Source organism: Podarcis bocagei (assembly GCF_964188305.1).
Source record: "Podarcis bocagei genome assembly, chromosome: 11".
NCBI lineage: Eukaryota > Metazoa > Chordata > Lepidosauria > Squamata > Lacertidae > Podarcis > Podarcis bocagei.
In genome coordinates, this window is record NC_138136.1 from 3,501,307 (window position 1) to 3,525,622 (window position 24,316).

At 44.4% G+C, this 24,316-nt stretch overlaps 1 protein-coding gene and 1 long non-coding RNA gene across 2 annotated transcripts in view; both read left to right on the forward strand.

The window, feature by feature from the left end:
• The window catches only part of LOC308597891, a 345,019-nt gene that overhangs the window by 285,161 nt on the left and 35,542 nt on the right, over positions 1-24,316 (forward strand). The gene's annotated exons all lie outside the window — the stretch shown is intronic.
• RORB (RAR related orphan receptor B) overlaps positions 1-24,316 on the forward strand; it is a 156,105-nt gene that overhangs the window by 105,734 nt on the left and 26,055 nt on the right. The window contains exons 3-4 of the mRNA XM_081213782.1: positions 1,180-1,321; positions 9,519-9,920. Of these exons, the coding sequence (XP_081069908.1) occupies positions 1,180-1,321; positions 9,519-9,920 (544 nt within the window). The remainder of the gene's footprint in view (positions 1-1,179; positions 1,322-9,518; positions 9,921-24,316) is intronic.

A 24,316-nucleotide genomic window follows, 5' to 3' on the forward strand; every position in this document is an offset into this window, starting at 1 on the left:
TCCTCATTGGAGATGCTGAGGAGGACAGACCATGCACGAAACATGCCCTTCCTTTAAAATGTACATTTGGCCATCTGCCAGCACCATCAGAACTGAGACAATTCCCATCCTGATGCTGCTGTGATTTATGATGGTCATAGCGCTGGATTAGCCTGATTGATACAATCATTTAAAACCCAGCATAAAGACGATCAGGAGCAAATCTGGCTTTGAGCAGAAAGGGAGTTCTTGGCCTTCAGAGGCAATTGAACCAGCCAGTGCTGCTCCAAGGCTCAGTCCTGTTTAGATGTGATTAGCATTAATGGCTACCTTTGTGTGTGCCTTGTGGGCTGACGATCCCCCTCAGCCCTGCTGCATGGAGACAGCTCATGGAGATAAGGAGAAGCTCTCCCACTTCAAGCAGGTTTAACCCTATTGTTTTTGAACTGGTTTTAAAAGTATCAGATCAATTAGCCTAATCTCTTCTGCTGCAACCCTGATGGGGTGGGGAGGGGAGGGGGCAAAGTACCAGCTTTCATTTCAATTGTAATTATTGATATGTTTTAAACAGATTTTATATATGTATATATATTTAAATCTATTGATGTTTAATTGTATTTTAATTATTAATTTTTTCTGGTTTTAGTGTTCTTGTTTTTATCTGCAAGCTGCCTTGAGTCTAGTCAGGGGAAAAGGCAGGGCATGTTGGTTGTACTGTGGTGCTGATCGTGCCAAGGTTGCAGGTTCGATCCCTGAATGGAACAGCTGCAGATTCATGCATTGCAGGGGGTGGACTAGATGATCCTCAGGACCCCTTCCAACTCTACAATTCTATGAAATTGATGGTGGTGGTGGTGATATTACAGAGGGAACTATTTCAGGGTTCCTCCCTAACTTTTACTTTGATTGGGTATGGAGTTCCCTCTATGGCACATGACCTTCCTGACCCACTATTAGTCTCTTCCGCTCAATCCGCTGGAACCTTTCTTTGCATGCAGGGGAAGTCTCTAACTCACTGAGGGTTTGAGAAATTAATATAAAATAGATACCACACTGGCTCTAGAGGTTGGTATGCAAAGAGAATCTCATGATGATTTTCATTATCTTTATGACTTTTCTTGCACATCGCAAAAGCAGCATTTAGAAAGTATGTTACACAATGTCATTGAATCACGCTCTCTCTCTCTCCCCCCCACCCAGGGATTCTTTAGGAGGAGTCAACAGAACAATGCCTCATACTCCTGCCCAAGGCAAAGAAACTGCTTAATTGACAGAACCAACAGAAACCGTTGCCAACACTGCCGACTGCAGAAGTGTCTTGCCCTAGGAATGTCTCGAGATGGTAAAGAGCTTGCTTCCTGCTTCCACAGATCAATCCTCTGAAACTCATTGCGCTCTGCTTTTCCCTCCCGACAGAGAGGCATCTTGCTGCTCTGTAACAGAGACCGTGGCTGTTCCCAAAACCTAAGGCATTTTGATGTTTGGTGAGGTGTCTATTGGAGAAAAGACTACCATGAAGGGTGATAAAATGGTTTGATATTGCTAGTGGACAATTTGCAAAAGAATAAAGAATAAGTAAAGGTAAAGGTACCCCTGCCCGTATGGGCCAGTCGTGTCCGACTCTAGCGTTGTGCGCTGATCTCACTTAAGAGGCCGGGAGCCAGCGCTGTCCAAAGACACTTCCGGGTCACATGGCCAGTGTGACTAAGCGGCATCTGGCGAGCCAGCGCAGCACACGGAAACGCCGTTTACCTTCCCGCTATAAAGCGGTACCTATTTATCTACTTGCACTTAGGGGTGCTTTCGAACTGCTAGGTGGGCAGGAGCTGGGACCGAAAGACGGGAGCTCACCCCGCTGCGGGGATTCAAACCGCCGACCATACGATCGGCAAGTCCTAGGCACTGAGGTTTTACCCACAGCTCCACCCGCGTCCCAATAAGAAGTATTGGGCCACAATTCTGTAAAGAGTCAGTGGGTGGAGGAGAGTCTGCATAGCTTGAGGCATCTGTCCCTCAGCCATCCTACAGCTGAGGGGGAGGCAGAGGCGAGGCTCGATGTAGTCCGCCCTGCTCTGGCTTGCCCCACCCAAAGGGTGGCTTGCCCCACCCCGGGCGGAGGGCTCATGCGACGCTCCAGGCTCCTGAGTGGCTAGCTACACCTCTGGCCAAGAGCAGACGTATAACTGACTGCCTCAGTTTGGACATATCAAGGGCTGAAATAGCATCACATACCTGTGATGTCACACATGCATATGAAGCCAGGAGGAGGCTAGGACCCAAGCCCAGCCCACCAAGCTTGGTGGAAGACCAGGCGAGCTTCCTGCCAGCCGGGCTGTGGCTGGAGTGGGAGCTGCCAATACATCTGCCACAGCAGCTGCAGTTGGTGGTAGTGGAAGGGGAAAACAGTGGCAGCAACGGAGCACTGCAGCAGAGCACCCTGGCTGTAGGAGGGCTGGCCACTTGCAGATCCACCTGAACTGTGATTGCCACAGTCACTTCTCCCAAGAGACCCACAGTTGTGGTGGGAGGAGAAGGCAGCAGCAGTGGGGTGGCGCAAGGCAGCACTCCACTCGGCTTCCTCCACCCCTCAATATTTCAGAGTAGGGTGAACCCCCTGTTAAACAACATAGAGAGGGCTGATGACACCTCCGCCCATAGGAGTTGGAACCTATGTGTGGCAGGATGGAGGATAATGAGGGCACATTTGTAGGTCCCACTGAGCGCCTGACAAGCCACCACAGTTTGGGGCTGTGTGTCTGTAGCATGGAAGATCCTTGAGTACACTCAGCTCCCGGCTGCAGACATCCATCACCTCAACATGCAGCTGCAAGGATGTTGGTGGGCACAGGTCTCTGGGCGGCTTCCAGCAAAATATAAAAACACCATAAAGCATCAAACATTAAAAACTTCCCTATACAGGGCTGCCTTCAGATGTCTTCTAAAAGCCATAGACATCTGTTGGACATCTAATGGGAGGGCGTTCCACAGGGTGTGTGCCACTACCGAAAAGGCTCTCTGCCTAAACAGCACCATGGAGAAACAGTGCTTGTTACTGCTCTTAAAATATTACATGTAAGCTTTTAGATTACAGGTGTAGGTGTTGAAAGCAATAGTGATAAAATGGAATTTGTGTTATTACATGTTCAGATTGGATATTCCTTAGATGAATCTGATGCAATAAAAAAAGAGAGAAAACCAAACACGGTAGTAAAGAATCCTAGCTCAGAGGCCTTGCATTTCACAGGCCCAGTAGAGATAAGGTAGGGAGGGCAGGATATGCTATAGGTTGAAACAGTGCTTTTTCTGGGGGGACGCAGGGGTAAGTATACCCCTAAACATTTAGTGAACCTTTGTACTTTTGTCTATTTACTGTATTTATTTTTCCTGATTTGAACTATAAAATGGTGATTTTCTTGAGTCAAAATGAGAGTACCCCCTAAACATTTTTTTTTAGGGGGGGGGAAGCACTGGGTTGAAATATAATAAAAAGGGCACATTCCTCTCGCTGGTGCCTTTCATTTTTCTTGCAAGGCAGATCTGGCACAGTGAACACACTGAATGTTCATGATTTTGTTTCTGACTTGTTGAGCTGCACAACTCCACCAGGGCTGTAGGATTCAAGCACCAGTAGCAAGTAAGGCAGAATTATTTGGCTGTTGCCTCATTTCCCATTCTCGGATGCGACATCCCTTTAGAATCTTTCAGCCATGCTTTTATCCCATCACTTTCCCTCATCTCTAGACAACAAAAGTTTTTTTTAGTTAGTGTAAAATAAAATGATCCTTTGAATAGCTTAGAATGAGATAAGTGGTTTATGTTTACTTTAAAGTTAGATTTTTAAAATATGTTTAGCACATGGGATTTTACTGGCCAAGTGTTTTTGTTATGGTTATGGTAATTCATTGTGAATTCATGAAAATTCGTGGCAAAACAAGCACAGGAAGGTTAATGAAGTTTGTCTTCTAAAATCAGTGCAACTTCTTGGATGTTAAAGTTCAGCGATGTTCTTTCATAAGCCCTCATTTTTGCTGAAAGGTTATTGAAATTGTGTTAAAAGTATTGGCATTAAAGGAGTATCTCTTCTCTGCCCTTCAGGGTTTTGATGTCGGCTCATACAGGTCTTCGAATACAGCTGCTAGTACTGTGCCCTTGACCTGTCCAAAAGCTTCCCAAAGTTTGAAAGCATTTTCTATTATTTAGTCAGGAAGGCAGAATTGCTCGCCCCCCCACGAGACTTGTCGATCTTTGTAGCCTTTATAGTTTAGCCATTCATATGGAGACAATGAAATGGAAGGTTCCAGAGGATTTAAAATAGTCTTCTCCTGAGATTTTGTGTTTTGCCAAAAGGAAATGTGGAACAGTTTTACCTCAGTAGTTTATCATACTTGATGCTGATAGTAGTCCTGTTCAGAGGTGCCAGCAGGGCAGAACTTTAGAGATGGAGTCCAGGGCCCACTCAGCAGAATAACAGGAGAAGGGCCAAAGCTCAGGGGCAGAGCAAATGATGTGCAGGCGGAAATCCCTGGATCAATGCCTGCCCCCTGCAGGCAGCGGCGGAGCTAGCTGCTCAGGTGCCTGGTGTGGGGGCATGTCCTGCAGCCGGGGGCGGGGCAATCCGTGCCCATGGGGGCGGGGCCATCCACCTGTGGGGGCAGGGCGAGCCTCTCCGCCACCTCCCTCTCAGCTGTAGGGCGGCTGAGGGAGAGGTAGTCGGCAGACGCAAGTCCCAAGCTGCAGTTTTAGGCAGCACGGAACCTGCAGGCGCCTAAGCCGCCACATCACTCCTAAAAAGTGAGCCCATTTTTTTAAGCTCATTTTGTCACCCCCCCTCAGTGATGGCACCTGGGGCAAACCGCATCCCTCCCGCACCCCCTTCCTCCACCACTGTCTGCAGGTAGGGCTACCTGAAATCCTGGGAAGCTGCTGCCAGTCCGTGTAGACAGTACTGAGCAAGATGGAGCAATGGTCTCTGACCTAAGTCCGTTTCCCCCATTCCTAGGAGGGGCCCCCAGTGCAGCAGGGCTGCCTTGCCACATTTCAAAGTGAATTAATACACATTTTCATCCAAGGGGATCGAGATCTCCAGAGGTCCATGAAGTCCAAAGTTAAAGATCACCTAATTGCACCACTTGTCCTATTAATAAATGTACAAAGAGAAAAAGTTAAAAAATAAAATAAAAGCCATCCATAGTTTTATCTGTCTACATTCTATATAGGTGATGAGTCCCACCCAACACTAATCCAGGAAGGTTTCACCACATACCTGGCTATGTAAACTGAATGTGCTTCTGTAGTGTGAGTCTCCTGCAACTTGTGGCAGAAATGGTTGATATTTTATGTTTGTGTTAACAGTGGGCCAGGAGCACAGCTGGGGCACCAGGCTACAAATGCTCTTAAACATAAAATTCAATAAATTTTAATACTACTCCTCTAATTTTAATTACCATTAGTATCCTGTAAAATGGTTATCATCACTAATTATAATCCATATCCAGTTAACTTTAATAAACTATATATAACACAATGGGCAACAGTCAACTACGTTTTACTCAAAGTAGTCCTATTGAAATTAATGCTCCTAACTTCTTTGATTTCAATGGATCTGTTCTGAGTAAAATTTGACTGACTGCCGCCCATATTACCTAAGTGCCCTATTGTATGGTTGGTCCAGAATACCATAGGTAGCACCTTTTCCATTTGGTACCACTATGGGCGTTTTGATTAAATGCTCAGCACTTGCTTCAATATGTGTTCCATGAATTATATAAATTGTCTGTGCACATCTGGAGCTGAGCCTTTGCTGTTGTTAATCACAGATTCTGGAACCTCTTCCAAAGATAGGTCTACTATACCACATTTCATAGCAGCATCCTTTGCTGCATTTTTAGGAGTAATTTCAGAAGCAGCAGTTGTTACGGCGATTTGTGACAATTCTTTTGCTTGATGAAGTGGGTGGTTTTATATGGCATTTTTTGTTATTTTAAGCTGCTTTGAGACTTGGGAGCAGAGACGAAACATATAAATATATTTGAGCTCACTGCTTGACAGTCACATGCGGTATTTAAAGTGTTAGAGTACTTTCTGATGAGCTACAAACCATGTAGCCCATAATGTTTATATTACAAGATACTCACCGTATTTTTCGCTCTATAGGACGCACTTTTTCCCCTTCAAAAATTAAGGGGAAATGTGTGTGCGTCCTATGGAGTGAATGCAGGCTCCTTGGCTTCAGTGATAGCAACGCGAAGCCTGAAGCCTGGAGAGCGAGAGGGGTCGGTGCGCATCGACCCCTCTTGCTCTCCAGGCTTCAGGGATAGCCACCTGAAGCCTCCGGAGCACAACGGGAACTGGCGCTGCGCTCCAAAGGCTTCGGGTTCCTTTTGCTGAAGCCAGGAGAGCAAGACTCTCCTGGCTTCAGCAGAGAGGGAGAGCTGCGCAGCGCCCCTTCAGCAAAGCGGGAGGAGAAATGGAAGGGGCTCCGTTTCTCCTGCCGCTTCGCTGAAGGGGCGCTGAGCAGAGAGGGGGAGAATTTTTTTTCTTGTTCTCCCCCTCTAAAACAATGTGCGTTCTATGGTCCGGTGCGTCCTATAGAGCGAAAAATATGGTATATTGCTAGTAGAAAAAAGCCTGAAATATGATACTTGTACACCTCTTCCCTAAAATGGGGGTCAATATGCACTTCAGAATGGTTAAGGTACATCAGGGCCACCCAGCAGGCTTTAATAGAGGATGCATGTTGCCCAAAATATGGTAATTGCTAGAAACGTATGAAAGGAAGACATTTGTAAGCTCAGAATCCATAGAATTGTGAAGGAAGTTTGTCACATTACTTCTTGATCACCAGAAAACTGAATTTGGTGCACATACAGCCCAAGAAGCAGTCGTTATTAGACAGTTTTACATTCATCCATAAAGACATGGCAGAGAATGTTCACTTCAAGTCAACAAGCAACATTTGAAGCAGAAGGACTCTCATGTCATTTTCAACGGGAGCAGCAGTTGCGGCTCAGGGCTGCTAGCCACCAGGCAGAGGTGGCTTCTGATTCCCACATGGCCGGTGGGGGGCGTCATGTCCTCCCTCACCAGCTGTGGGGGCTGACAGGGCCTACCTGTGACTGGTCCAACCTGATGGGTGGGACCTAGGTAGTGGACCTAAAGGCAGACTTCCCCATTGGACTTCAACCAGGTCTGTTCCCCAGGTTTAAAATGGGGCCACAGTTGTCCGCAGTGGCTCAGTCAGGGTTGGATCTCCCACCCTCCCACCCCTTACAGCATGGTTTCCCCTGCACAAAGTTGAGAGGGCAGGTCATGCTTAGGGCCTTGCTATGAAAACTTTCCTCCGGACAAATTGGCCCTTTCTGGGGGGTTTTCTTCCTCATAGCAATTGTCACAACTTGCTAGTAGATAAGGGTTGGAGCCTTAGTCAAGAGGGAGAGAGTCACACCCCTCCAAAATATGGGGTACCCCATTAATGGGGTCCAGGGATGGTTCATTTGTCTGGATGTCCAGACTGGGGGCCGATGGGCCATAGCACCTGCCTGAGGTGGTGAACTTGGAGGGGTCACCTTGATTTGATGTATGTCATAGGGCAACACCTAACTCAGGATCGACCCTGCCAAGCAATCAACCAGCAGTGGCTTGGATGATTCAGGATACACGCCTAATGCCTACACCAAAACCTACTGCCATCTGAAGTCAATAAAACTGTGGCCTGTTTTGATCTCAATATTCTTGTCTTGTGTTTATTACAACCTCCAAGCCCAGCCAGCACCAGGTTTCTTTGTCCACTCAGAGTTCATTTTAGGCGTTGGGAACTTTCAGTTGCAGCCAAGAATGCAGCGCTCTTCAGGTGCAGCCCTCATCTGTCCTGCCAATGCAGAGGGTTCCAGACTATGTAGGCTGCCCATGTGCCCTACTCTACAGAGCACAGCTGTCAAGAGTGCATCAAACTAGAAAAAAAGGGTCATGAAAACCTTACTCTTGCTTTGCCTTTTGCAAAAAAAAACCCAAAAACACCACTTAGCAATAATTGGATTAACTTCATTGGCCACTGTACAATGGTCTCTTTGCCTTTTGCAAATGATGGAGACATGCCTTTGAATTATGACATTGACTTATTCCGATGGAAACACAATTTCTTCTTCTTTCATCTCAGGAGGAATGAACACATTTAGCACTTTAAGATTATATGTTGCAAATGTATATCTGGAAAGTAATCCATGAATATGTTGCTTCTTTGGAAGAAATGCCATTCCTATAGAGTGTTTACCTTCAAGTCTGTTATTTCCCCCTAGGCCTTAACTGTAACCTGTAACATTCTCTCTCTTTTTCCCTTCAAAATAAGTGTGTGAAGATAACAGCCACGTTGACAGGTTGTGATAATAGGGCTTTAGGGCTTGTTATCTTCAGAAGGTACTAATCCTGTTAGTGCACAGATTAAAGGTTTGGGGAAAATTGATAAATCACACAGGATACAAATCTGAAGGCTGTACATTTTTATAGAGCACTGGTTTGCTCTTTGGTGAACATGGAGAGATGAAAAAGAAATAGCAGGCCTGCTCATTATTCACAGCAGGATGTTGGCTGCTTGGCACATTTACTTGGAAACAGGTTCTATTGGTTTCAGCGGGACTTACTTTGGTGTAAGTGACTGGGGTAAGGATCACAGGCTACACCCTAAGGCTTTTGTCTGTCAAAAATGTAGCAGCAGGTGCACATGTAAGAGAACAACGGGTTGCCATTTTGTGATGATGGTATCATATGGTTCAACTGCCCCCATGAGATCAAAGCAGATCTTACCATATCGAGTCTCCTCCATCATTTCAGAAATGAAAATAGAGATAGACAAATGTGTGTGTTTTTTTAAATTATATTCTACCTTTCGTCACCAGAGCTAACAAAAATATATTTAAATGAAAGAGCACAATTCTGTCTTTTAAAGCAGAAGATAACCTGCTGCAGTTTAACAGAAACATAAATATTTTGAAATATTTTCAGTAGCAGTTCAAAACACATATGATTTAGTAAAAGGAGCATCTTCAGATACTCTGAACACAGAGCCTTTAGGATTTTGAAGCAAAGTGGGAATCACTTTAAGGACCAGCCTGTGAAAGCCTCACTCCCCCCACCCCACCCCCAGCTAGGAGGGTGGGTGCTGCATTCTGGCCCAATTGTAGGTTCTGGTTGCTCTTCAAAGGAGGCTCCACAGAGATCTTAATACTGGATACTAGTTATGTAATGTAATCAGCCAAACTAGAGTCTTCTGAAAGTCATATAGTTGCTTATCTCTTTGACATCTGCAGGGGGCATTCCACAGGGCTGGCGTGACTACCGAGAAGACCCTCTGTCAGGTTCTCTGTAATCTCACTTCTCACAGCGAGGGAACTGCCAGAAGGCCCTCGGAGCTAGACCTCAGTGTCTGGGCAGAACAGTGGGGGTGGAGACGCTCCTTCAAGTATACTGGGCTGAGGCCGTTTAGGGCTTTAAAGGTCAGCACCACCACCAATAATGCCTGGGTTTTTTTGGTTGATTTGTTTCAGCTGTAAAGTTTGGAAGAATGTCCAAAAAGCAGAGGGACAGCTTGTATGCAGAGGTACAGAAGCATCAACAGCGACTGCAGGAGCAACGGCAGCAGCAAAGTGGCGAGGCTGAAGCCTTGGCCCGAGTCTACAGCAACAGCATCACCAATGGCTTGAGCAACCTAAACAATGAAACTGGTGGCACTTATTCAAACGGGCACGTCATTGACCTGCCAAAGTCCGAAGGCTATTACAATGTGGATTCTGCCCAGCCCTCCCCAGATCAGTCTGGCTTAGACATGACTGGAATCAAACAGATCAAGCAGGAACCTATCTATGACCTCACTTCAGTACCAAACTTATTTACCTATAGCTCTTGCAACAATGGGCAATTAGCTCCTGGGATAACCGTGGCAGAAATAGGTAAGAAAAGTCTACCTTTAACCTCTCATAATGACTCTGTGTGCTTGTATTTCTAACCATGCAGTTTCCTTTGGAATGGATTGGTCCTGAGGCATATGTAAGACTGGGTTTGTTGTGGATTCAGTTAACAGAATTCTAAAATGTTTACATTGCGTAAATGGAGCAATTCATGATCTGTTTATGAAGCTGAAACACCAGAGCCACTGATGAATCAATCAAGTGATAATTACTAAATAGGGAGCTTGTATCAAACGAGCTCATTATCAGGAGGGCTTTAATGATCTTTTTGACAACTATACACATTCTTGTCAACAAAGAGCTCTGAAGGTGGATCATTAATAGAACTCACTCTTAAATTAATTACAATGCACAACATCATTGTTTGATCTTGTACTGAACACTCTGGATTTATACCAGTAAAACTGCATTCCGGATCTCGAATAGATGGATTCATACTGTCTTTGTAAACTCTTTGGAAGATGTGGTTTCATGTGTTAGGGTATCATTTATCCAACTTTGATGGTGATGATTGATAACCTTGTTGTTAGGTGTCTTGCATAGCAAGAAAAGTGATGTTTTCCTGGTGAGCAATGTTTGGTTCATACCCATAAGAAGTGTTTTAATTACAGAAACCAACCAGTTGTTTATCTTGCTTTCAGGTGATGCATATTGTACTGATATCCATGGCAGAGTTTCTCTTGTATTTTTAAAACTTATCCTCCCTTAAAGTCCCTTTAATTTAAGGGTAATGCATACAAACCAGCGGCCACAGAAGAGCTGCTTGAACTTGCTGTTCATTGAAATGTCCAAGACACCAATGCAACAGCTGAAATATTTAGTTCTTCAGCACCTTACCTTTCCTTAAAAGGCTGAAAGCAGTGTAAAGGTAAAGGTAAAGGTAAAGGTACCCCTGCCTGTACGGGCCAGTCGTGACCGACTCTAGGGTTGCGCGCTCATCTCGCTCAAGAGGCCGGGAGCCGGCGCAGTCCACAGACACTTCCGGGTCACGTGGCCAGTGTGACGAAGCTGCAACTGGCGAGCCAGCACCAGCGCAGCACACGGAAACGCCGTTTACCTTCCCGGTATAAAGCGGTACCTATTTATCTACTTGCACTTTGGGGTGCTTTCGAACTGCTAGGTGGGCAGGAGCTGGGACCGAACGGCGGGAGCTCACCCTGCCGCGGGGATTCGAACCGCCGACGTTACGATCAGCAAGTCCTAGGCACTGAGGTTTTACCCACAGCGCCACCCGCGTCCCTGAAAGCAGTGTACATATAATTAAATATATATATTAAAAGTGTACATATATTAAAAAGCCAAAAGAACCTAAATATTCCACTCCCAAAAGTGCTAAGAAACTGAAGGAACGAGAAGTCTTGACCTGGCCATAGAACTTGTATAAAGGTGCTGTCAGGCAAGTCCACTAGGGAAGAAAGACTGTTCAACCAGTATGGATTGCCACAGACAAAACCATGCAGTGCGCAACCATGGAAAAGGGGATTTAATTAGTTTGAACTTTAAAATATAATACGTTGAGGGAAGAGGAAGACCATGTTTTATGGGCTGTGGCGTTGGTGATGCAGCCCATGAACCAGCTTCTTTCCTTTAGAGGGAGAAAAAAGGGTTAGAAAGCACTGGAAATGAATTCAGGTTTGGTTTAGCCAGTCCTTCTGTGGATCTCGTGTCTTTCCTGTTCCCTAGAAGTTGGCAATGCAGTCCAGTTTCTGAGCTCTTTCCTACAGAGATAAGGGTCAGTAAGGTACTAAGAAGGGACGCGGATGGCGCTGTGGGTTAAACCACAGAGCCTAGGACTTGCCAATCAGAAGGTCGGCGTTTCAAATCCCCACGACGGGGTGAGCTCCCGTTGCTCCTGCCAACCTAGCAGTTCGAAAGCACATCAAAGTGCAAGTAGATAAATAGGTAAACAGCATTTCCATGCACTGCTCTGGTTTGCCAGAAGGGGCTTAGTCATGCTGGCCACATGACCTGGAAGCTGTATCCCGGCTCCCTTGGCCAATAAAGTGAGATGAGCGCCGCAACCCCAGAGTCAGCCATGACTGGACCTAATGGTCAGGGGTCCCTTTACCTTTAAGGTACTAAGAAGACAGTGATTTCCATGTTGACCTGTGTTTGTTGCAATCAGTGCTGTTTCTGTCATGCTGCAGTTCACTTTCTGCCAAATACTAAGTTATTAATCTCCCTGTCCATTATTTAATGTAACAACTATTTATGTAACTTATGTAACTCACATTCATTTCAACAGCAAACTGAAACAATGTAAAAAATAATTGCCTATTTCATTCGCTTGACTAATTTGCATTCCTGACCACAGACAAACATTCAAACTGAAGCAATGTCTGCTTCCTTTTCCACTTTCATCCATATTCTCCAACACCCCTAGGAGGAGGTACAAAAGCTAAAGATTAATTATTCACTCAGATGTACCCCTGTTCTCCTTTGCATCTGGTAAGACTTCCAGGTCACCAGGCATGTCTTCTAAACAACCTCCTCAGTACCTCCCTTCCTAGAAATTGACCATGAACAGGAGAGGTTGCCACCATTTTTCTGTCTTTGCTTTTGTGCCATTAACAGCAGCCTGGTATGCAGAAATTTAAGCAAGACATTGCCTGGCATGAAGATAAATAAAAATGTACAAATAAAAATATGGTATCAATTGGAGGGAGCCCCCCTGGAAATGGCAGACTTGGTCCTAATCCAACCAAAGCATGTAATAATTGCAACATTTTAAAAATGGAAATGTGATATTAAAATCCGTTTGATCTAGTTGCATTAGTGATAAACAGAGTATGAGTCAGTGATTGGGAGGGGGTGGAGAGTACAATAGCTACCCTGTTAGGTCCCAGGACATCCCACGAGAAAGCGTGATTGAGGGTTGAAAAGGTTCTAACCACATTTTCCAGATTGGGATCATAGCGCTTAGCTCCTTGCAAAACTGAACAATGCTTCCTTTTGCTTTAAAGCTGCATAAAAGCCCTGAATGCTCAGCACTCTATGCAGATTACTTCTGCTGCCTTTAAAGCAAGTCTGCCAATCCAAGCTTGTTCTGGTATTGCCAGGTCCTGAGCAAATGGGGAATCCTGTGCCTTGGCTTGACAAAGAAAAGGTTAGCAGGTGTGCTGCTAAAAAGCTGCACCCCATAGATGCCAAGTTACTCCTTGCTCTGTTGTCTTTAAAAACTCACAGGGACTCTTGTAGAACAGGAATTGGAAATCCTAGTGTGAGTTTTACACAACACAATTTGTTTTCCAAAGATACCACACATTCATCTAAGTGGAAAAGTTCCCCAGATGTATTAAACAGGGCTCAGGGTGGCATATACTTCTATACTGAAACATACCTTGTCTTTGTTTTCATTGAAACACCCCGATTTCTTATGCTGATTTGAAATGGTATGGAAACTTTTTTCCTACAAGGAAGCTTGAGAATTTTTGCTAAAGGGCTATATTAGAGATCCCTAGCCTGTTCCCAGGACTGGACGCCCTGTGGGGGTTTCAGCCAGTTTATGCTTGCCGTTTAGAGGTGCTTGTTGGGTGCTATGCAAATGTCACTGCTTCGGACTCTGCTGAATTTACCCAAGGCAGTAGCTCGTCCTGTGTTTGAATGTGTTTACTAGACATTGATAAATTAGCTACAGAATACACCCCCTTTTATGCAATTTCTTTCAACCCAGATTTCTTCGTTGCACACAAACTGATTCATCTAGGGACTCCTTGTGCTACTGTTCCTTTTATCTTTCTTCCCCACAACTACTTTTTAAGATCCCACACAGAAAATCATTTTTAATTACTCTACTCTTCCTTTAAAGATCCTGTGTATGCATCTCAACTATATTTATATGGATCAATATTGCCATCTAGTGAGTAATTTAACTACTACTATAGCAAGAGCATAGGCAGATGCAATTGAGATGCAGTCAAGTAACAGGGTATCTATTTAAAAGTTCTAATCATATTCAATAATTATTTTGACACCATGCCTAGACAAATTCAAAGGGTGCCATTCCCCCCCCCCCCCGTAAACTATATTACTGCCTATGCTAAACTGTGCTTAGACCATTTATTCAGAAGTGGTTCTCACTTAGTACCAAAGGAATTATTCCCAAGTAAAGCATGTATATGATTACAGTCTTAAGTGCTCTCAACAATCCTTGGAATGAAGCCTTGTAAATTACAATACAAAAAATTACTTGATTCTCTCTGCATTTCTAAAACAAAATTTAAAGTCAAATAAAGCAATGTTAAATGAAGTTCTCCCACAGTATCTACCATCTACTAATTTCTACCGTCTCAGAAATTACTGTTAAACATTATTAAATGTTCACTCCTGAAAATGGCACATATTTCCCACTCTTCTAAACTCCCCTAAGTTTAAATGGTTAGGGTTTGGGGGTTTTGTCTGAAAAGTCCTACAAAAGGCACTCACTTTAAAAAGTGCGTATGCAATACTGTTCTCACTCAACAGCCTCTCTTGTACTGCTCCGTCGGCAGGATGCACAAATCAAACCCTAAATCCAGCCCTTTCTCTGTTTATGCTTTTTTCACAGTATTACATTCACTTCACCACATTTCCATGTTGATTTATGATTTCTTTAAAAAGTCCTCGTGAAAATTCATCAGCATTTTATTGCAGCTTTCTCTTTAATGTACACATTTTTGTATGCAGCTTTGTGTAATAGTCAAATGTTTGCAATGAATTTCCCTAATGCCATTTTGTATGCTAATTTCATCAATATAAGCGTTGTTATGCACAGTTTCCCCCATATATTCATTTTTATAAACAGTTTCGGGTTAGGGAACCGCTTCGCAAAATTCAGAAAACTCCAAATTTTGAAGGTTAGATGAGTTTCAGTTCATATATTGTTTGGGGAAGTGTTGATTAGGCGGGTTTTGCATTTTAAAAGTTAGCATTGTGGCTTCACTGCTTCTGGTTGGTTGTGTTAAAAGGGTTTAAACCTGGGGAAATAGGGGAAAGACTCCATCCCATCCCCTGTGTTGCTCCTACTCTGAATTTGGGGGTGTACAGTGGAGATCACCATGCTGAACATCATTTATGTTCAGATGTTGAAGGCTGTTTATGTTATTGCCACCAAAGTCAGCATGCTGAAAAACTGTGGGATGGAGAAAGAGTAAAGGTGGCTGGTGCTCATTGGACTGGTAAGGAGGAAGGCAGAGATGTCAACAAGCGGCGGAGCAGAGCTAACAAGAGGCAGAGCCAACTAATTCTATATTTGCCCCGTCCTCTCCGTGACAAGTTCTACAGAGGAGCAAGAAGCTGTCAGGCACCACCACCACCCCTAGGCTGGGTGTAAGTAAGTAAGAAGGCAATTGGGGCTGGCTGAGAGCAGGCAGCAATTGGTAGGGCAGTGCCCCATTTGCTCTAGCAGACAAGCCTCCACTGGCAGTGAGGTGCAGAGAGAAAAATAGAGACACGTGTGCTATCTCAGGAATAGCTGAGGGTAATGAGGCTGCAAAGAAATCCATGGGAGAAGGAAAGAAAAAAGAGGAATAATAGAAGTGGAGCTGCAGCTTTCTGGGGTGGTAGAAGGAAAGGAGAATGTGATGAGCTACAAAAGGGAAAATGAGGCTGTAGAGAGACCTGGAGGTAAAGGGAAAGCGAAAGAGAGAGAAGCTCAGAGAGGGTTACAGACATGTCTGGTGGTGCAGAGAGAAAGCGAGAAGCGAGTGGACTGGGCTGGGCTGTGATACAACAGAGCACAGGATGAAGTAGAGGGGGGAAAGGAAGGAAGGAAGGTGAACAGAATTTTTTTTAAAAATGTGTGTTTTGGAGTGAAGAGAGAAAAATCAAAGGGTACCAGTATAGAATGGATTAAAAAGAGCACAGTGATAAAATTGAAAAAAGAGAAAAAGAAAAAAACTTTTGTAGTTAACATAGCCATGCTATTCATGGGTGAGAAAAAGGTTCCTAGTAAACAGTAGAGTGATTTACGCTGTGCATCCCTGCTATAAATTAATCCAGTTCATCATATGTTCTGGGCCATCTAATAAGGTCACTATAAAATTGACAAATGATGGCCCTTGGCAGTGTTCCTAATTGAGGTTTAATCAATTTACACTAGTGCCAAAGCCTTTCAAATATGCTCCTTTTTGTTTAGAACGGCAGTGAGTGTTCCAAGTGGGAGTGGAAGACACCATCTGCCTGCAGTGAGCTGGAGCCTCCCCCCCCCCACTTCATGTTTTGTTTATGCCACATCATTTTGAGGGCAAAAGATTGGGAAGGAGAGGGGGCAATTTTCTCATAAAAATGTTTCTGCGAAGCAGCCAGGATAATTAGTCCTGCTCCAGTGCGATGCATCACTGCTACTATAATAAAACACACACACACAAATAGATTAAAAATGTCAAAATGTTTAGCTCAACATATTCAGCAGTATTTTATTATGTTGTGAACTACCCTGTGATCCTTGGATGAAGGGCGGTACAGTGGTACCTCGGGTTAAGTACTTAATTCATTCTGGAGGTCCATACTTAACCTGAAACTGTTCTTAACCTGAAGCACCACTTTAGCTAATGGCAGCTCCTGCTGCCGCCGCGCCACCAGAGCATGATTTCTGTTCTCATCTTGAAGCAAAGTTCTTAACCTGAAGCTCTATTTCTGGGTTAGCGGAATCTGTAACCTGAAGCGTCTGTAACCCGATGCGTCTGTAACCCGAGGTACCACTGTATACAAATATCATCATCATCATCATTACAAAGGAGTGTATGTGCAAGCACACTCACCTTGTTTTTAGAGGTGTTTAAAAAGAAAGACAAAAAACAGCCGCACAGAACTCCCCAGCTGTTCTATCAACTCTCAGGAATCTCCTAGGATTGGCACACGAGATCACTGGGACATGGGTACATTTACCTTTTAGCAATGGCTTGGAGCCAAAGGTATTTTAAAATTGGCAGACTACATTATTTGATTTTTGACCCTTAGAGCTTTACATAAGACGGTTTGATATTTACTTACTTGCATATTTTCTAAAATGTATTATATGCTGATATTGAGTTACTGATATCAAATGAATGGACCTTGGTTTATAGAAGGATAAAAAATGGTTATAGAAGGGAAGGAGGGAGGGTTGGAGAGAGAGAGAGAGAGAGAGAGAGAGAGAGAGAGAGAGAGAGAAGTGAATCCCATATTGAAGCTTGGTCATAGCAGTGGGGCCAGTGGCGTAGCGTGGGGGGTGCAAGGGGGGCCGGCCGCACCGGGCGCAACATCTGGGGGGGCTCTCGCTGCCTCCGGAGTCGCCAAAGAGCCTCGGGCGCAGGCTGTAGCAGAGCCCCATGTCTCGCGGAACCGACGAGCTGTGTGCGCGTCCGGGCTGAAGGCGTCCGGCAGGCAGCGGCTCTCAGCGCTCGCCGCGGTCCCCGTGTGTCAGGGCCGCGGAGGACGCGCCAGGCAGCCCCTCCTCACAACCCTGCCTCCGCCACTGCTGCTGCAGCTGCTGGGCCATGTTGGATTTTCCTCGCCTCTCTTCCCCCCTCCTCCTCCGGGCAAGCGCCGTCGTTTGGGCGGCAGTGCCAGCGGCAACTCGCCTCAGATCACCTGACGCGGCAGGTTAGGGGTTGGGGGGCGCAAATTACTTGCCTTGCCCCGGGTTAGGGGGCGCAAATTACTTGCCTTGCCCCGGGTGCTGACAACGCACGCTACGCCGCTGAGTGGGCCCCAGGTCTGAAGAAGTTGGGGTGCTTGTCCCATCAGCTCCTAAAATGAAGTTGTAATTCATCATGGAGGGCACCATTTTGATTAGGGCCATTTCAGAAGTGATATTGTTCTGCTCATTTTTGAAAGTAGTTAGAAAATGGGCATATTTTATGTAAATCACAGGTACAGAATTTTCCAAAACACATGTCCAATTAATGCATTTGACTCTCCCATTATTGCTGAGAAATACATATTTCTTTGCTTTGCTAATGTATGGGAAACATGTCGCACAGGTTTCTTGTACCATATGTTAACTAGAAAATCTGTGTATATTTTACAAGTCATTATTTTCCACCACTGAAAGTTGCATCTATTTTTGTTTCATGTTGGTGTGACCACATCAGCCCGACTTTAGTCAGCTCTGCCTGCTTACAATCTGTCCAGGGAAGGGCACAGCTTGTCACCTTCGTCTTCCTTACTCAGAGGCCACAACCGGACCGTGAAGCCCTATCATGTCACTTGAAGCAGTTACGTCTCCCGTAAGAACTCTGGGAACTGTAGTTTGCTAAGGGTGCTGAAAGTTGTTCGAAGACCCCCTTTTCCCTCACAGAGCTACAACCCCCAGGTTTGCCTGGGAAGAGGGACTAATTGTTGAACCACTTGGGGAATGGTAGCTCTGTGAGGGAAAAGGGGGTCTGCTAACAACTCTCGGCACCCAAAACAAACTACAACTTGCAGGCTCCTTTGGGGGAGCCATGACTATTACAGTCATATAATACTGCTTTAAATGTATGATGCGAATGTGGCCTCAGTTATTCCCTTGTGCAGCTCAGCAGGAAAGAAGATGGGGAGAAAACTAGAAAAAGTTGGCTCTGCCAATCATTGCCCACTGAGAAACTACCTAATTTGCACCTCTCAAACCAATATGTGAACTGAAATCCAGGTATCCTTCAAAATTTGTACTTTTCTGCATTTTGCAATGCGGTTCTTCAAGCATATCATGTGTACAGAAATGCATCTATCAGAAAAGTCTGCACTGAAATGCATAATGTTAGAGGAAATTAGTCAAAACTGCCTACAACAATGTGCTTATTAGTGGAAATTCACACTAAATTGCACTCTATTTTTCTTGAGGGTCTTTTAAAAAATCACAAAATGCTGCAAAAATATGGACATATGAATTTAAAATTAGAAAAATGAGAAACAGAGAGAAACCAAAACTGACAGATCTGTCCATCCCAAATTCTTATGTTGCAGAAAATAGTGGTTTACAATGTTTGAGGCATCCTTGAAATAAAAATTGTTGCTAGAAGAATTTGCAAACAAGAGGAGGAGGAGGAGGAGGAGGCTGGGGAGGGGGCTTCTTCTGATAATCACCCGAGGCATCCCTTTTCCAGAGAAATGAAAGAACTTCCCTAATCATAAATTCATGCTTGAGATTCTAAGGAAACTCTGACTGCAAGAGAACTTGCTATCCAGAGAGAACTAACTGAAGAAAACCCACCACTCATAGCCAGTGGCGTAGTGTGGGGGGTGCAGGGGAGGCCGGCTGCACCATCTGGGGGTTAGGGTTAGGGGGCGCAAATCCACGGGTTAGGGGGTGCAAATTACTTGCCTTGCCCCGGGTACTGACAACCCACGCTACACCACTGCTCATAGCAGAAAGGAAAAGAGAATATGAGCTAGAAACGGGTAACTGAACAGAAAATGGAAAGCACCAAACATTCCCTCTATGGTTATAGGAAGACATTGTTCTGGACAATCAAGGGGAATGGGCAATCCTTCCACAGTCATTATGGAAGTCTTCAGCAGGGCTTACCCCATAAGAGGGCAAAGGATAGAATTTGGAGAGGTGTCTGTACAAACCTGTGCACATTCATGTTGGGAGGGTTTGAGCCCCATCCAGGCCCTGCCTGCACCATCCAACACAGGCTCTCCATATTTCCCAGTTCACCAGGTTTCACCGGGAGCCTATCCAAGCCCGCCAGTGCCTCGTTAGACCATTACCTGGGCTGAATTCCTTGCTTTCATTTACAAAACAACAAGCTTTTGTCCCTGGTGGAAGCCAAGAGACAAAATGTGTGTTCTTCCCATGGGCTTCATGAGAAGCAAGCCCTTTCTCATTTTTCAGTATTTGTAGGCAATAAGTAACACAAAAGCTACAATTGACATTTATGGCAACACATTTTTCCATCCAAGAGAGAGTGAAAGCAGAGAAAGAATGAATGAGGGCTGCCAGCCAGTTGCCAGTGAGAAGCCGAGCCTGTGCCATTTAGCCCGTGAAGGCAGAGGTAACAGAGAAGTGGGCAGGTGATAGCGTGCCAAGCATGCATGTGGCAACGGAGTGTGGTGTAGTGGTTAGAGTGTTGGACCAGGATCTGGGAGACCAGGGTTCAAATCAGTGGTGTAGCGTGGGTTGTCAGCACCCGGGGCAAGGCAAGTAATTTGCGTCCCCTAACCATTGGATTTTAGCAGGGGGCAGAGAGCTGCGAGTGCGAGCACGCCCCCCCCAGATGTTGCGCCCGGTGCGGCCGCCCCCCCTGCACCCCCCACGCTACGCCACTGGTTCAAATCCTCACATGATGCTCACTGGCTGACCTTGGGTCAGTCACTGCCTCTCAGCCTAGCCTACTTCATAGGGATTAAATAAGGAGGGAACCATGTACACCACCTTGAGTTCCTTGAGTGAAAAGGTGGGATATAAAATACAATAATATATATTTTTAATGTGGGAAGCAAGCAACAAGCCTATAATTTCTGTGGTCACCACTTTAAAAATAACTACTAAGGGACAAGAGGATAAGGTCTGAGTCCACATTTAGAGCACAAATTGTGTGTGAGAGAGAGATTGGAATCATTTCAAGATCCCCCTTTTGGGGGAACATTTTGATGCTGACATACCCCATCCCATATATATTCTCAAGTATATTTATGGTTTCTTTTTCCAAGTCTTAGTGTCCTGCTCCTCTTGTCTAACGTTTGGGATGCGTTGGGTGGGTTGTTATTGCTGCTGTTTTCTCCCGCATTTGTGGCAGTAAATAAGAACTTGGTGGTACAGAAAGGGAGTGTGCAAATAAAAATGTTTTTGATACAGGCTTGATATGACTTTCTTTTTAGAATATTCCTGAAATATTAAGCTGGGGGAGCCTGCAAGTGTGAGAGGGAGAATGTTTCCAAGAACATAATGAAAATTATCCAAAGTAGCATTTGCTGTTTCAGAATGGTGTTTTCCTTATTGGACATAATATTTGGGATTAGAATCTGTTTCATCTGCTGCATATACTAGGAAGGGCAATGTTGGTCATTTAAATGAGGTGCAAATAAATTCCAGAAGGGGATCTGTGTTACATCTCTTGCAGCAAAAATGAAACAGACCTGTGGCAACTTTAAGGATGCAATCCTAACCCAATTTATCCGAGAGTAACCAGCAATGAATTCAATAGGACTTACCGGTACTTCTGAAAAGACATGAATTGTGCTATAAAAGATTTATTACGCTAAAGCTTTGGTGGACACCAATCTACTTCATCAAATGCATGAAATATTATTCTCAATCTGTAGGGTGTGAGAGTGCAAATAATAACAGAACAAGGTGAAAGCAGTAAGGAAACAATACAACTTTCCCATTGGATTGGAAATCAACGTGTTTTGCTTGGGTAGTGCAATAATTTCCTTAGTTTTCATGAGGATCCGAGTAATTTTTTTAAATGGTTAAGGTGCATGCTACTGTTAAGTGGATTTCATTCTTCAGATGCTTGACCATAAAAAATCCAGAAGCTACTTCTCCATTTTTATTTTGTAAAAGCACTTCTGTCCAGATCAAGAGTAGAAAGAGGCAAAACAAAAAAGCCAAAATGCTCCCTCCTATCACCTCCTCTTCCCCCAACAATATACAGTGGAACCTCTACTTACAACCATAATCCGTTCCGGAGGTCCGGTCCTAACTAGAAACATACATAAGGAGAGGCGCACTTTTCCATAGAAAAGTGAATTGATCCATTCTAGACAATGAAAAACACCCCCTAAAACAGCAATTTAACACAGATTTTACTGTCTAATGAGATCATAGATCCATAAAATGAAGGCAATAATCAATGTACTGTACTATAAAATAAATAAGACAGTATTGTAGATGAAAAAAAATTAACATTTATGTTTTTTCTCACGGGCACTGGTGATACAGTAGTCATTGTTTGGATGGGGGGGGCGGCTTTTATCCATTTATGCAGTCACACAATCAACCAGTAGCTGAAGTGGGTGCCACACAGTCACAAAAACAAGTGCTCCGCAGCCGGCGGACTGAGCTCCAGCTAACCAGAGGCCTCTCTCCAGCCGCGGAGGCCCCAGGGCAAGCTCCGGGCTGCCAGCAAGGCCTCTGTTCGTATCTAGAGGAAAGTTCATAAGTCGAAGCACCTACTGTAGGTTGCAACTGGAATCGTATGTAAGTAGAGCCGTACATAAATCGAGGTTCCACTGTACTCTGAAAAGCAACTTGAGCTCTGAAGTTCCCACTGAAATCAAACAGGCACATGCAATCCTTATATTCCATTGCCTACCAAAAACCTATTTGTTTTTCCAAGCATTTTTAGAGAATTTGCTTCAGTGCTGGTCATTTGTTCTGCATTTTGAAAATTTAATAGTTTAAAGATTTAAAAGTTTTAAAGCTTTAATGATTTTGATGCTTCTTAAGAGTTGGAGTTTACAAAGATCCGTTAAAATGAAATAAAAAAAAACCCTACAAACATAACTTACTGCTTTTCAAAAAATTAAGACTGCTTAAAAAGCATCTCACAAGCAGAGAGCTAAACTAGTTTAACAGGGAGGACAGGCTATAACTGTTCTGTGCCTTCTCAGCATATTCTGAAAGAAAAGCCGTTTCTGCCCCAAAATGTGTCTGTGATGGCTCTGCCAGCTTCTGTGTGTTCCCTTTTGGGTGCCTCTACACAGGCAATTCCTTCTTGTAAGTAGTGGCTGGTGCCCAATGGGGCTGGCTGGGAAAAAGGCAAGAAGACCAACAGTAGGTGGAGCAAGAGGTTAAGGGGTGATATGATAGCCATGTTCAAATATATAAAAGGATGTCACATAGAGGAGGGAGAAAGGTTGTTTTCTGCTGCTCCAGAGAAGCGGACACGGAGCAATGGATCCAAACTACAAGAAAGAAGATTCCACCTAAACATTAGGAAGAACTTCCTGACAGTAAGAGCTGTTTGACAGTGGAATTTGCTGCCAAGGAGTGTGGTGGAGTCTCCTTAGAATCATAGAATCCTAGAGTTGGAAGAGACCACAAGGGCCATCGAGTCCAACCCCCTGCCAAGCAGGAAACACCACCAGAGCACTCCTGACATATGGTTGTCAAGCCTCTGCTTAAAGACCTCCAAAGAAGGAGACTCCACCACACTCCTTGGCAGCAAATTCCACTGTCAAACAGCTCTTACTGTCTTTGGAGGTCTTTAAGCAGATGCTTGACAACCATATGTCAGGAGTGCTCTGATGGTGTTTCCTGCTTGGCAGGGGGTTGGACTTGATGGCCCTTGTGGTCTCTTCCAACTCTATGATTCTATGATTCAAGAGCCCACGACAAGCAAGACAGACTCCTAGTTTTGTATCCAACCTCCTCCCTGGAGTTCTGCAAGAGCTACAGTTAGACTAAGGAAGAGGCAACTAACAAGCTGTGCCACCTACTGGCGTGGCTGTAAGAAGGCAGGCAAGGGAGAGGCGGGTGAAGGCAGGCCGAGGGCAGTGGGCATGTGCCCCTCTCCTCTTAAGAGACCAGCCTCCACGGCTATCCACTCGGGCTAAGCAACTCCCTCTATGCCAAAGTTCAACCATTCTGATCTGTGTCAGTTTCACATCTGCTATCTATTTGTTTGTTTGTTTGTTTGTTTATACATACCCCGCCCACCTGGCTGGGTTTCCCCTGCCACTCTGGGCAGCTCCCAACAGAATTAAAAGCACAATAGAACATCAGATATTAAAAACATTAAAAACACTATCCATAAATCTTTTCTGTCATGTTTCAAGCTTAATCTTCATTTTTAAAAATAAAAGTTGTGTTTAAGTACATGTTTAAATGCTATTTAAAAACAACAACACCATATTTAAATATGCATTTTGGAGCCTCACTCTTGCATCACAATATTCAGAGGAGTATGAAATCCAAGTGATGATAAAACGTTCTGATATGCCCAATAGTCCAGGAGGTGCAGATCAGATGTGTTTTAATTGCAATTGACAGAATCAAATTACAGCATCCTTACTACCCAAGGAGCAGCAAAAAGGTGGTACAGTCAGTTTTTAGGTCCTCAAAACCAGCTTCGCCCTGTAGTTAGCCTTGACTGCAGCCGTGGCAAAGGCATCCCTGTCACTGAAAAACATTACAAAATGCATCTGTAGCTTTGCTATAATGTTTGAAAAGAGCAGGAGAGGAACACTTTGCTTGCCAGTAAAATCATCTTATTGTGAACTTCACTGGCTCAAGAGTTGCTGCTTACCTTGCGGTACTTTTCATGTCTTTTCACAAATTGTTGTGATTCTACCTTTAAGCTTTGCTTTGTTTCTTTTTAAATGAAAGGCAGTACAGTATAGGAATATTTTAAATAAATCAATAAGTCATGAGAAATGAAAAGCAAACCGTCATGAGACTAGGGCTAGCCCCTTCCATTTGTCCACAGGTGGGCAAAACCAGGCCTGATGTGAGATAATAATAATAATAATAATAATAATAATAA